This window comes from Haliotis rufescens, unplaced genomic scaffold (genome assembly GCF_023055435.1).
Source record: "Haliotis rufescens isolate VD_foot unplaced genomic scaffold, xgHalRufe1.0.p SCAF_12, whole genome shotgun sequence".
Lineage (NCBI taxonomy): Eukaryota > Metazoa > Mollusca > Gastropoda > Lepetellida > Haliotidae > Haliotis > Haliotis rufescens.
In genome coordinates, this window is record NW_025963802.1 from 19214113 (window position 1) to 19227178 (window position 13066).

Genomic DNA, 13066 nt, shown 5'->3' on the forward strand with positions numbered 1-13066 from the left:
TCACAGTCACAAGCAGGGGGACCCAGGTGGGCCTTTGTCTAGTAATCAACTGGTATTCAAATTCATATGGTGAACGATTTAACAATGAAAACTGAAATGAATAATCAGCTGAGTATTCATCACTTCCTGAAATGAACTGTTGTCCTTATGTTCTTAGCATGTATATTCCTCAATAATTTTAGAATGTAGATACATATGGCCGGTCCAGTTAAACATGACTTTATTGGTTATCAGGTTTGTCAGAAATTTTGTTAAAACATCAGTATACCTAAAAGTTACGCCATTAAACTCTCGGAAATAAAAACAAAAATATGACCTGCAAGCGCCGTTTTCAGAAACAACACTATACATGATTGGTTGATTCAGTATTCAAAATAACAATGCGTTACACGATCAGGCTTCCTCATAGGTAGGGTTTCAAAGTTAAAGTTTAAAGTGAAACTTATAAATTTCCTTTTGACTGTCATCGAGATTTGAACGCACAGAAATATCAACACATAGAACTTATCAAATTTCATGAGAATGTATCCTGTGATTATTTTACACGATTTGATTGGCTAATAGTTCGCTGGCATCCCAGATCTGCAATAATTTGCATACAACAGTACTAGTCAACCAATGAGATTAATACACGTCAAGGTCAGAAAGGTCAACAACGACAACGAGACTCATTTCATTCATAAATTGTAGTAAAACATGATAGTACTTCCAAATATGGCATACCCCGGTACATTGCTAGGAATGGAATAATGTGAACATGGAGAGAGAGAATAGAGAATTTAAGAAGCGAAGTAATGGGACTGTCAACAGACTACCGCAGCCAGAAATAAACAATATATCTTATTGAAATTAGGACAGATCATGTTGCGTCAAGATAAATGCACTTGATATTTCTTTGGCATATTTTGTAACCAAAATCATGCCAAATACTCATAAGACCTGCATCGTAACGAAGCCTGACAACTGGACGGATTGAACATGTCGTCAACTGGTCAAACTACCATCGTTAAATTTCATATATCTGTTTGCGTTTATCTGAGATGATTTTTGAACAAAAGTGATATGGGTAGATTGAGCTAGGTTTATTCTTTGAGGAGGAAAATGCATACGGAAATTAAGCAAGCTGTACATATAAGAAGTTATCAATCATTTATTGTTTCAAAATAATTTGTTTTCTTTATAACAATAATAAAAATAAAAGGTGGAAATTATCTTATCTTCACTATTTTAAAAATCTCCCCCTTTTTGAAGTCAAATCTCCCCCATTGTCATGATGAGGGGTTGACAGGTCTGGATATATCACGTGTTTTGTTCACTGCAGTGAAAATATCACTTCTTTTCTCAACTTAAAAAAAACTCAGTCTTTCACACTGAAGTATATAATAAACTCTTTTACACTCACCATCAGAGTTTCTCTGGAAAAGTTTGTGAAAGGCATCAATAGCCTGAAGCACCATCCTTGGTTTCCCCTTCATTTCTATCATATTTCGATCTTTGCTGAGACAGACTTGAGCTTTTGGATATTCTTTTCCAACCATGGAAATATCTTTTGGCTGTAAGAAAGCTCAACATCAATGTTGCTTTGAATCTTCAAGTCAGTTTAGGCTAATTACATTCATACAGAGGACAATATATTTTGAAATAGTGAGTTGGGTTTAATACCGCTTTGAAAAGCATTTCAGTTATGTAACATCATTTCAATGGGAGGAAGGTCCAAAGGGATGCTGTGTTTGATGTTTATCACTTCGGTGAAAATGAAAGCGAAAAAAAACCCCAACACTTTCCCTAGCCATATGTATGAGTCCTCTGTACGATTCCAACAAAACCACAAGCATTTGTTTATGAATGACTATTAAATAGTGATGATACGTGTTTGCTTGTGACACACATCACAAACAAATACAATTGCAAGTTTTGACCTGAAAAAACACACAACCATTGGCCTTTGACCTGATGAGGTGATATCCTTACATGTATAGCCGTAAGTACTTACGGTGATGGTTGTAGGAATTTCCATGCAAGTTTTCATCTCCTCCATGGTACAAAATTGCTTCAGTTTTCTTTTAGCACTCCGTAAACATTCTCTCCGGTCTGACCAAAGAGTGAAAGTGACTTGTTGATGACTTCCATATAATCTATGCTGTTCCTTTTTTCCTTCATCTTGAATAAAAAAAGGCTTTAAGGTTACTTGTAAATGGAAATGAACCTATCTAAAAAACAAGACTAAAAAATGGGATAGAAGATCACATGTTATATAAATAGGGCCCCAAAAATATCTCACCTGATTTTTTTCTGGAAAGGTCATACAAGGCTATATTTTATATTTTTACACTAACCCCTGGATCCATTGCCATGGTTCTTGCAATCTTAACTTACCGACCCTTAATTTCCATTTGCAAGTTTCATTGGCTATGCAACTGGTATAATGTACCAATCAAACTACGTGTTACAAACCAGCCTCAGTGTCGGGTAGGCCAGACCTGTTGATTATGATAGAGTTTGCGAGAAATTCTACATCGAAAAACTGACTGACACAAAAGAAAGCCCTAGAAAATCTTTTGGATGGAAAGGATGTCTTCAAGGCCATAAACACTGGTGTTGGCTTTGGTTTCTAGGTAATATGAGTTATCTCCCTTACCCTTTTCCTCATGTCAACGTTTGACTGGTCGGTAAAATGTTAATGAAAAAAAGGGCATGTAATTTTTGCGATAGCAAACGGTGCACCATCGGTTGAATGCTGCAGGTTCTAAAAGATATCACCAAGTGATAGGCAACAAGATGACAGCACTGATCACAGATGATTAAGAATGGAGTTAGGACGGCGTCATAGTGTCAGGCAGTTGTGTCAGTGGCATCACATTATATTCAGTGATGATCGAGATTCCTTCTCGACTTGGCAGAGTTGTGATTGGAGGTGTGCTTATGAGCACAACCAGCACTGTAAAATAGCACTCCAATACAAACAGCTTGATGGTCATTCACAGGTATTCATTATGGCCAGATGTGGTAGGTACCCTTTGAGAGAAGGATTTATCATCAGCTTGAATTCCAACAGGATAATGCCAGCCCACACAAAGCGCAACAAATCTCTTAAGGATTGGGAACATCTGCATATTTACTGCCTTGGCAATCTCACCTCAACCTCCTTGAACATCTCTGGGCTAAACATAAATTTATACAGTAGTAGTAGTAGCAGTAGTAGTTATAACAAGAGTTTGCCACTAACATGGCTATATCCCCCGCCCCTGTTGCAGAATTTATGACATAATTAAATCTAAACAAACCCTAACCTTTTTTAACCGAGGTGGAACTTGTCATGGAAATTGTAAAAAAAAGATGAGTTTGGAACCTCAGTCCATCTTGTTGCCATGGAACCGTAAAAAATAAATATTTCTAAAATTTCTCAATAGCAAAAGGCACTAGTTCAGCATGTACCTGACACACCTGCAAAGTTTGATGAAAAAATATTGAACAGTTTATGAGTTATGCTCCGGAAACGAACCCTACCCTCACAGAACCTAAGTCCATCTTGTTGCCATGGAAACGTAAAAACTACGTTGGGCGGGGGATAATAATTATGGGGGAGATTACAACCCAAGCTGCCTGCTAGGCGCTAGGAGGTTAACAAAAACATTGCCATCTCATCCTACCGGGTACCATTCACAGAGGCACTTGCCCAAGAAAATGCCACATGTGGAACATGTGCTTCAAGACCGAAGCCCTAGAAACTCTCAGAAGCCAAGCTGCCGAATGTGGTCATCCATCCAAAGACTCTCCACGACCAATGTTGCTCAACTTCACCTCATTTGTGACCAGTGCGCTGTCCACAGGACCACATGCCACCAATGTACTGTAGCACCTAACAATCTGGGTCAACTGCAAAAAACATGGCACCAGATCCCAAGGGCTACCATCACGAGCATGCCCAGATGCCAGATGATGTCAGGCAGTTGTCCTGGATCATGGGGGATCACAGTCGTTACGAACATTCATTTTCAATGTCATATCCTTGATGTTTGGGTACGATGACACACTATCAAACAAAGTCACTGAGCCCGACCACCTGATCCGTGAAGTTGCCTCCTACGACCAGCATAGGTTGTTGGGGACCTATTCTACACAAAATCTACAAGAGGCCCATTTTGGAGTTACTCAACTCTCTCAATATTTCATGCTCATCCTGCTGGGCAGAGGAGAAGACAAAAGTTAACAGACAACCAAACGATGCTTAACATGTGATTAGAATTCTGCGAACAAAGACATTTCCCAACAGAAGCTAGCTTATTAGACCCTTCAGTTTGGCTTTTATAAGCCATGAAAGTAATACCACCCTGTCAACTTGAGCTGAAAGTTGAGGACAGTTCCTCTAATGAAATGAAATATTTACCTTTAGTGAGCTGTCCAAACATTTTTGAGAACTTGTCGAAGAACTCATGATCATGAATCACAACACGAACTTCTTGTATTTTTGGATTTTGAGATGATTCGAGAAATTGACTTAGAGCTTTGTGTAAGTCGTCAGCCATTTCCTCTGACACATCACCTATAACGACACAAAAAGTGACATAAAATAATAACCGTAAATTCCAATATCAATAGATCCAGCAGTAGCATAAATGAGGGTACAATGCCACAGACCTGGATCATATTCAGGTCCTGGAGACCTCAAATACATAAACACAGCTCCCAGTTCCAGTGATGAGTGCATAAGGGCCACAAACAAGAGACCTTTGCCTTTAGTTTACTTTTAAGTAAAGCCCTATGCACTTCAAGTCTGATGCCATCACTTCCCATTTAGAAACAAGGGTGAAATACTCATATCCTCCACTAGTGATATGTTCCATTGAGAGTAAGACTTACCGGTAAGTCCCTGACCACAAAAGCCACCTGGGACTTATTCTAAAGAGTCAAGGACACTGAATCAAAACTGATTAATATTGTGCTAGCTCCCTGGTACATGTAGCTGTCTCTGTAGAAGACGTAATCATCATCTCTGATTTCCATTTGCCACATTTGCCAGGGCACTGTAGCTGACCATGTTATGTGGTCAAGAGCTTGTCAACAAGTGTCAACAAAGACACCACTCAACAAAAATCGCTATCAGCATTGATATTGAAATATCTTCGGCATAAAAACTGAAGAAATACCAACACTAAAATATAATGATATGAAGATAACATGATGCCATCATAAGGAGGAACATACAAGCTACAAGTTCAGCTGCCTTAGTCCCAAAATTTCAGAGATGTTTACAGAGCCAAATATGCATCCTGTGAATTTATGAATATGGTCCATGCAAAATCAAGACTTAATGTATTGTACACATACCAAATTTTAAGGTTAGAGCAACAATATTTTTCAGGGCATTATCATTTGCAGAGGCCATTCACCGACCAATGAAGGACGGCAGTTAAACACACCAGGGGTTCAGCAAACAATAACTAGAAAGTGTTTTTACTCGTAAAAACATATGTCTCCCCCCACTCCCCTAACCCCCGTTCATTCGTTTACTTCACGTTAAACCCCATCTCTTCATTCCCACCCTCCATTACTAAATAACAGAGACAAAAATAGAACTCCTAGAAATTTCAAACAACTAATGGGCACCACTTCAGCGTCTAATCAACACCACTAATCCCTCAATCATTTACCCACCTGACAGTGTAGTCATCTAAGTAGCACAGTTTTCTTGTTACTGAAGTATTTGTAGAAAATCCACTTAAAGTACTAATAGAGTTTGGACACAAATATATTAATATCCCCAACATATCAGAAATGATGTAGCAATGTTATATGGCACAAAGGAAAGTCTCTGTGATGTAATTGCCCGTGTATCTGACTCTGCAGGTCTTCTACACAATGACATATGTGATGTCATGGAAACTGTAATAGCAAAAGGCACCACTTCAGTGCTGGGTTAATGTGTATACAAAGTTTCGCGAAAAAATATTAAACGGTTTCTGAGTTATGGTCAGGAAACAAAGCTTACCCCCATTCAGAGCCTATGTTCAACTTATCTCCATGGAAACGAGAAAAAATAAAAATGTCAAAAATCTCTAAATAGCAAAAGGCACCACTTCAGTGCTGGGTTAATGTGTATACAAAGTTTCGTGAAAAAATATTAAACGGTTTCTGAGTTATGGTCCGGAAACCAAGCTTACCCCCATTCAGAGTCTATGTTCAAGTTATCTCCATGGAAACGAGAAAAAATAAAAATGTCAAAAATCTCTAAATAGCAAAAGGCACCACTTCAGTGCTGGGTTAATGTGTATACAAAGTTTCGCGAAAAAATATTAAACGGTTTCTGAGTTATGGTCCGGAAACAAAGCTTACCCCCATTCAGAGTCTATGTTCAAGTTATCTCCATGGAAACGAGAAAAAATAAAAATGTCAAAAATCTCTAAATAGCAAAAGGCACCACTTCAGTGCTGGGTTAATGTGTATACCAAGTTTTGCGAAAAAATATTAAACGGTTTCTGAGTTATGGTCTGGAAACGGTGGGAACGCCGACGCCGACGCCGACGGGAACCGTGCCAAAAACAATATGTCTCCCTCCATTCTGGGGGAGACATAATGCCCCGAAAATATTGTTACCATTATAACATTTATAGCATATCCCAAAATGAACAAACCAAGAGAAAAAAAGCAGCATATGTTTTGTAATGGTATTTGAAACCTCACAATGGAGGTGACTGATTTACAAATATCAATGTCATAGAACATACCGGTAATATAGGATGACGTCACAAAAGAGAACGTGATGCCAATGACGTCACATAACAAAAGAATAGACAGCAGCCAATGTGTTAGGGAAATGCAGGCTGCCATGTCATTACAGTGGCCTGCAGGTTTTTTGATAACATGCAGGCTTTTTTATAATTGTATCCCCATTAGCTATTATACATTATGAACAATGGATGAACGATGGCTGTAAATAGATGTTTCCAAATTGCTGCTGAAGAGGCCTTATTAAAAATCTGATTTGAACCTCTTGCACACATTCAGGTGTAATTGTTGGTTGGAACAAGCATGTGAGGTTTCAGCTTCATTGGTCCAGTGGTTTCTAAGGAGATGATGGTTATAATGAGAGGAAATGCATTTTGCAAGATTTTATGAACATTGTCGAAAGTGCATAGGTCAACTAAAGGTAAAAACAAATTTCGGTGACATCATTGGGAGGAACAAGCATGTGAAGTTTCATCTTCACTGGTTCAGTGATTTCTGAGCCGAAGGTGTTAACTGTGCCTGATGCCGGACAAGCAGACCATGACATAAGTTCACTTGACTCATAGTTGACTGAGCTTAAAACAAAGCACATATAAAAAAAACATCATAAAGATGAACACCAGTCAAAGAAATACCTACCTGTTTGAAGAATGGGGAAAGCAACTGTTTTATCTAACAGTTTGTCTGAATACTTCAGGCAAGTGAGAATGGCTTGTTTCTGATTTTCTTTGACAAGCCGGCGATCCACATGACATACTCTGACACCGTTAACTATCACAACATTAACTATTCTCTCATCTTGCAACCTTTTCCCTGTAAAAGGATCAACAAAAAAGTTTGATTATAGTAGTAGCCGAAGTAGTCGTAGTGGTGGAGTGAGTGAGTGAGTGAGTGAGTGAGTGAGTGAGAGAGTGAGCATGGTTTGATGCATCTTCCCTAGGCAAGTGAGTTAACTGACTATAAAAGTCCAGTTCCCACCCTTGCCGAACTAGGCTGGCATTATGGAGTTACATTTTGGCTGGACTAACGAGTCTATGCATAGTCCAATCACAATCAAAATCCGGTTTGTAAATTGTCATGCAGATTTTGGTCGATTGCAGGATTCGCAAAGCATGTGCACCGCTAACTCGTTGTCACCAGATATTTTCTAAATCTTTTCATGTTTTTAATCAAGGTGCTCAGGTGATTTGATGCACTTCGCGATGTAAGACTCGTTTTATCACAATATATAGATCTTGATTATCGATCAGATCGTCTTGACTGGGCGCTGCCGTTTTGTTTGAAGCAAATGCAAGTGATACAAGAGGTGGAATCCGATGGGTCCATAGGATATGCATAGAAGGGATATAACACGTAATAGCCACTGGTGGCGCTACGATCGAGCCCAGGATTTCCAGCCTAGTTTGGCAAGGGTGGAACCTGGACTTTTATAGTCAGTTAACTCTCTTGCCTCGGGAAGATGGGTTTTATGCCGCTTTTAGCAATATTCCAGCAATATCACGGCGGGGGACACCAGAAATGGGCTTCACACATTGTACCAATGTCGGGAATCGAACCCAGGTCATCGATGTAACAAGTGAACCTAATAGTATAATAACACAGATCTTTAGTTACATATTGAATGCAGGCATCACACCTACATGAACTCTACTGCAGTGAATAAGGCACAAAAAGGCTCCACGTTAAGCTTATTGAAAATTACACATGTGAAGCGCTGTTCTGAGTTTATGCATCTTTGGGGCAGGACATGAACACATACAAATTAGAAGTCACAAGAAACAACATTTTAAGCAGAATTAGTCTTCTGGTACTCAATAGTGTAATAATTCCAAACAGATTGGACATGAGGGAGTAAAAATATATTGAATACCCAAAGGAAACCATCAATACTAAACGTGAATGATAGCCAAGCCTAGAAAAATCCACTAGTCTGCTCGTATGGCAGCATATGTATGGGGAGAAAGAGATAAACAAATGCTCTTCGTACCAGGCGAGTACATATTTCAATAATAATAATTCATCTCTAATTGTTTTCATCAAAACATGCAGGATAATTTCAAACCTAAAATATGTTATCATGAGCGGAGATGAATGTTTTACATCTCACTAGAATAGTGAAACTTGACCCCAACAGCAGGTGAGTTACATAATTTGCTGTAACGTTCGTAACGTCGCTCAACTGACACGGTCAGTACAATTAGCATGTAGCAGAGTTCATTGTACAGAAGGATCTCATGAACATCCTTCAAACAATGAGTTTTTAGTTAAGTGTCTTGATAAAGTCAAAGTGAGCTAAAATATCAATCTACTTATCTAAGATTTCAAGTTTTGCTGCCATGCAAGGATATGTAGTACACAATTTTTTTAACATGTTTTTGTGCAGTTCAGTAAATTAAGAGAAAACAAATTCTAAACAAAACATGTAAGGATGACATACACATCATGAAAAATATACCATTCTTACCTAAATCCTTGGTTTTCTGCTCCAACTCATGTCCACCTACTTTGAGCAGAGCCTTTGAAACGCTTCCTGAAATTGAAAGAAACGAGACAATAGACTTCATGCTAACCCGAGTGATTATCCCCAGAAACACTGTCCATGGAAGCTAAATGGCTATGATGGCGCTTAACTGCTAATGATGTTATTCAAAGCAAGAAATATCCAAGGTTTAATAAATCCTAATCTGTGGAATCAGTGGAATAAAACAGGCTTGGTGAATGAAATATTTTCCTTAATCCATGTGCACGGATGGCACTTTTCCCAAATAGCATAATTTAACAGTCAAAAATATTGTTTCTGAAGTTATCAGTTGCCTTGAGTCCTGTTTATGGTCCATCCAATCTATGACAAAATAGTAGCGAAACTCCAACTAATTGCAACAGAATTTATTTTTCGTTTTTCTTGTATGTGAATATATATAGCACGTAACATATCATAAAGTCTAGAACAATCCAAATAAGGTAGAGTCTTCAAATTAAGTCAGAATTTCTTCCCTCTTTTTATGTTTCATGACACAAGCATTTCCCTATAGAAGACATTTTCTTTTACATAATGTACAATGTTATGATATGATTTACCTATCAAATTGTATTTCCTGTTCTGCTAGGCATTGTGTTTTATGCAGAGATTATGATTATCGTTTGTATTGTCTTGTAAACTAAGCATATTTCTGTGGAGTTACACAATCAAATAGGTAATTAAACTATTATATCAAAAGTCTAGGAAAATCTATTTGGAGAAAGTCTCCAAAATTAATAACACTTAATAATTGGCTTGCAAATACTTTCGTGGAAATTACGTTGAAATATGGCACAAGGACGTTCTTATGTCAGTGTTTTCGAGCAGAAATGTATTCATGGTATGATAACCGAACATTACATCACATTATTCAGCAAAGTTGTAAGCTTGCAATTGAGAATTGATCGGTTTGAAAAGGAAAGACAGAGATTGATATACATTCAGAACATCAGAAGCTATAACCTTTGTCAAGCAATACTGATAAAATTCAGTTACTGCTATATCAAGATATTATTTTATGAAATATATGTAACCAGAAATGTTTGTCTTACAATAATAGAATTGAAACAAAATACAAGAGTCATCAGAAGATGACAAACCCCCCAGATCCCCAAATTTGAAAGAACAAATCATCTGACTGTTACTTTAAGTCCAACGTGATGAGAGAATTTCTATCTAATCTGTCCGTCCATATACAAGAGCAGTTATTGAGCTATCAAAACTATACCATGGAATTGGGATTTGGAACTTTACAGAGTCAAAGTCAAACTTGTTGCCATAAAAACAAAATATATATATATACATTCTAAACACCCCTAAGTAGCAAAGGGCACCATTTGGCAACCTGGTCTTTGTGTGTTCACAGTTTCAAGAAAGAATACTTATTAGATATATTGTCCGGACAAATACACCACTATGAACAGAGTCAAATTCAATTTTGTTACCGTGGAAACAGGACAAAAAATCCTAAATAGCAAAAGGCACCACTTCAAGCCTTGTTTAATACATGTGTTTGGATGAAAATGTTGAATAGTTTTTTAATTCTGCCCTGGAAATGACACCTAATTCCATTTAAGTCGAACTTGTTTCCATGGAAACTGGTAAAAATCAAATTTAGAAAACTTCCTAAATAGCAAAAGGCACCACTTCAGTCCTGTTTAATACATGTACCAGTTTTGGATGAAAAGTCTTTTACAGTTTTCAAGTTGTGCTCTGGAAACCACATCTATCCCTATCCTTTTGAGACTAAGTCCAAATTTTTTCCATGCAAATCGAGAAAAATAAAAATGCCCCAAATCCACAAATAGCAAAAGGCACCACTTCAGAATATGTTCAATCTCATTAAAATCAGTTTCTTGTTCATGCTATCGCTAAACAAAGATCTGAGGACATCCCTTTAAGGGTCATGTCAGGACGATCTTTCATCCGACCAATCAGAGCGTCGCTTACCAGATCATGAAAGTGACAGTTTGAATGTCTTTTCTAATCATGCAACCTCGGAAACGTTAACACGGGCTATTCTGAACAACAGTTACGGCCCATACAACTGATTCCATCAAAATTATCGTCTATCTCTCGCTTTCGTGGGATAGCCAAAAATCCATTAATACCAAAAGACACCACTTCAGGGCCTGTTTGATATACATGTATCTGCCAATATCTGCCAACAATTGAATGGTTTTTGAGTTACGCACCGAAAAACGAAATGATTACAGGCGGACGGACAGACGAAGCATCGACAAATGACAAATTGAACCCACGGTATGCTGATAGGAGTTGTCAGCCACAGATTTTGTAAATGTCCCAACAAATTAATTAGTGCCTTAGCATACTGAGTTCTACTGTATTGGAAACCAGCTTTATGCACAACTATATTCAGTTGAACAAATATATCAGCTTTATGTCGAAATCACTTTCTATTTATAATAGAGATATCCACAAATTATGTACTTCACTCTGCAAAAACACAAAAGTAGTAAAATCATAAATATCTGACAGTGTTGCTGACATCAAACCAACATTAATCCAAAAAAAATGAATTGGTCATTTCTGCAAGGATTGGGATTGATTTGTGTGGAAATAATGAGGTATTGTTTAAATTATGAGTGGTGGAATCTAATTGGTCAATAGGAGGGACGGATACTTCCTGTTCTTTGTTTTTACTCGCAGGACAATGGAGGCAACTTTATGAATTATTAAAAAATTACGTTTTGTGGGAGTTAAAATCTCCCATGTCGAAGAGCAGAAATGTTTCTGATTATATCCGTTTGCATTCATGTAAGTGATACTTCCCTATCTGAGGTCTCTAGCTTGTGGACTTTTGGCCTCAAAGGACCTTTGTCTGGTAATCAAATGGTTATTAAATCCATATGATGAACAATATAATAATGTAAACTGTATGTAGTCCTAACAGGTGCCTGAAGGGTTAAACTTTGAAAAGAATAATCAGCCAAGTACTTATCACTTCCTGAAATGAACTGTTCTCTTTATATCTTAAATTAGCATGTTTGTCCCTGCATAATTTTGCAAGAAAACAGCATTATCACAATCCCCTGCCATGGGGCACATTAGAATTTTGTTTGTTCATGTTTGTATTGAATAATAAGAAGTTAAAGGGGCACTGATCTAAAGCAATTCCCCGGACTGGTTGTTGCCTTTGTTATTGTTTTTTCCCCCGTGAGTACCCGGATGATACGCAACGCAACTGAGCGTGACCAGAGACTGGGCTACCGTCTGCAAGGACAGCTAAATAAACTTGGAGGCTGGAGGCAATATTTGTTTTACGCATTTTTGCATAAACACTGATTGGTTAACTGTGATCTATACAGATTTCGACAAAGGGCGCATGTTAATTCATTTCTTCAGCCTAAACAAGCAGACAAAAAGAACAGTGGAGCTCATCGGATGTCGTCATTTGGAAATACCCCAGATGGTTATAGTTTTATACTAAAAAAAGTATCCATGCAGTGAAAGCATTTTCGGATTTCGGCTTGCGTCGATAATACGATTATTACTCCCTTGTTGACATCAACGTTTTCTCATATAACCCTTCACTTGTGCATTTGTCGTCATTCACTTGATGCTCAGTTAATGAATTTATTACAGGTACAATTAGTGGTAGCACCACTTAGATTACCTGACAAAGGTTCCCATTTGGCATTTATTGTGTCTGGGGTAATTATTCAATCTAAATCCAGGTTTGAAGTGAGGTGAAATGTGTTTTATGTAATATGCACGTGGCAGCCCAGCAAGAGATGAATGATCAGTTGATTTATTTTTTTGTAAATCAACGGAACGTTCCTAGTCATCAAAGGATTAACA

General features: G+C 37.8%; 1 protein-coding gene across 2 annotated transcripts in view; it reads right to left on the reverse strand.

The window, feature by feature from the left end:
* The window catches only part of LOC124126401 (protein mono-ADP-ribosyltransferase PARP14-like), a 79567-nt gene that overhangs the window by 12671 nt on the left and 53830 nt on the right, over positions 1 to 13066 (reverse strand). For both annotated transcript variants that reach the window (XM_048393432.1, XM_048393431.1), the window contains exons 14-18: positions 9191 to 9256; positions 7366 to 7539; positions 4388 to 4543; positions 1994 to 2160; positions 1403 to 1553 (exon numbers count right to left, since the gene is read on the reverse strand). In XM_048393432.1, the coding sequence (XP_048249389.1) occupies positions 1403 to 1553; positions 1994 to 2160; positions 4388 to 4543; positions 7366 to 7539; positions 9191 to 9256 (714 nt within the window). The remainder of the gene's footprint in view (positions 1 to 1402; positions 1554 to 1993; positions 2161 to 4387; positions 4544 to 7365; positions 7540 to 9190; positions 9257 to 13066) is intronic.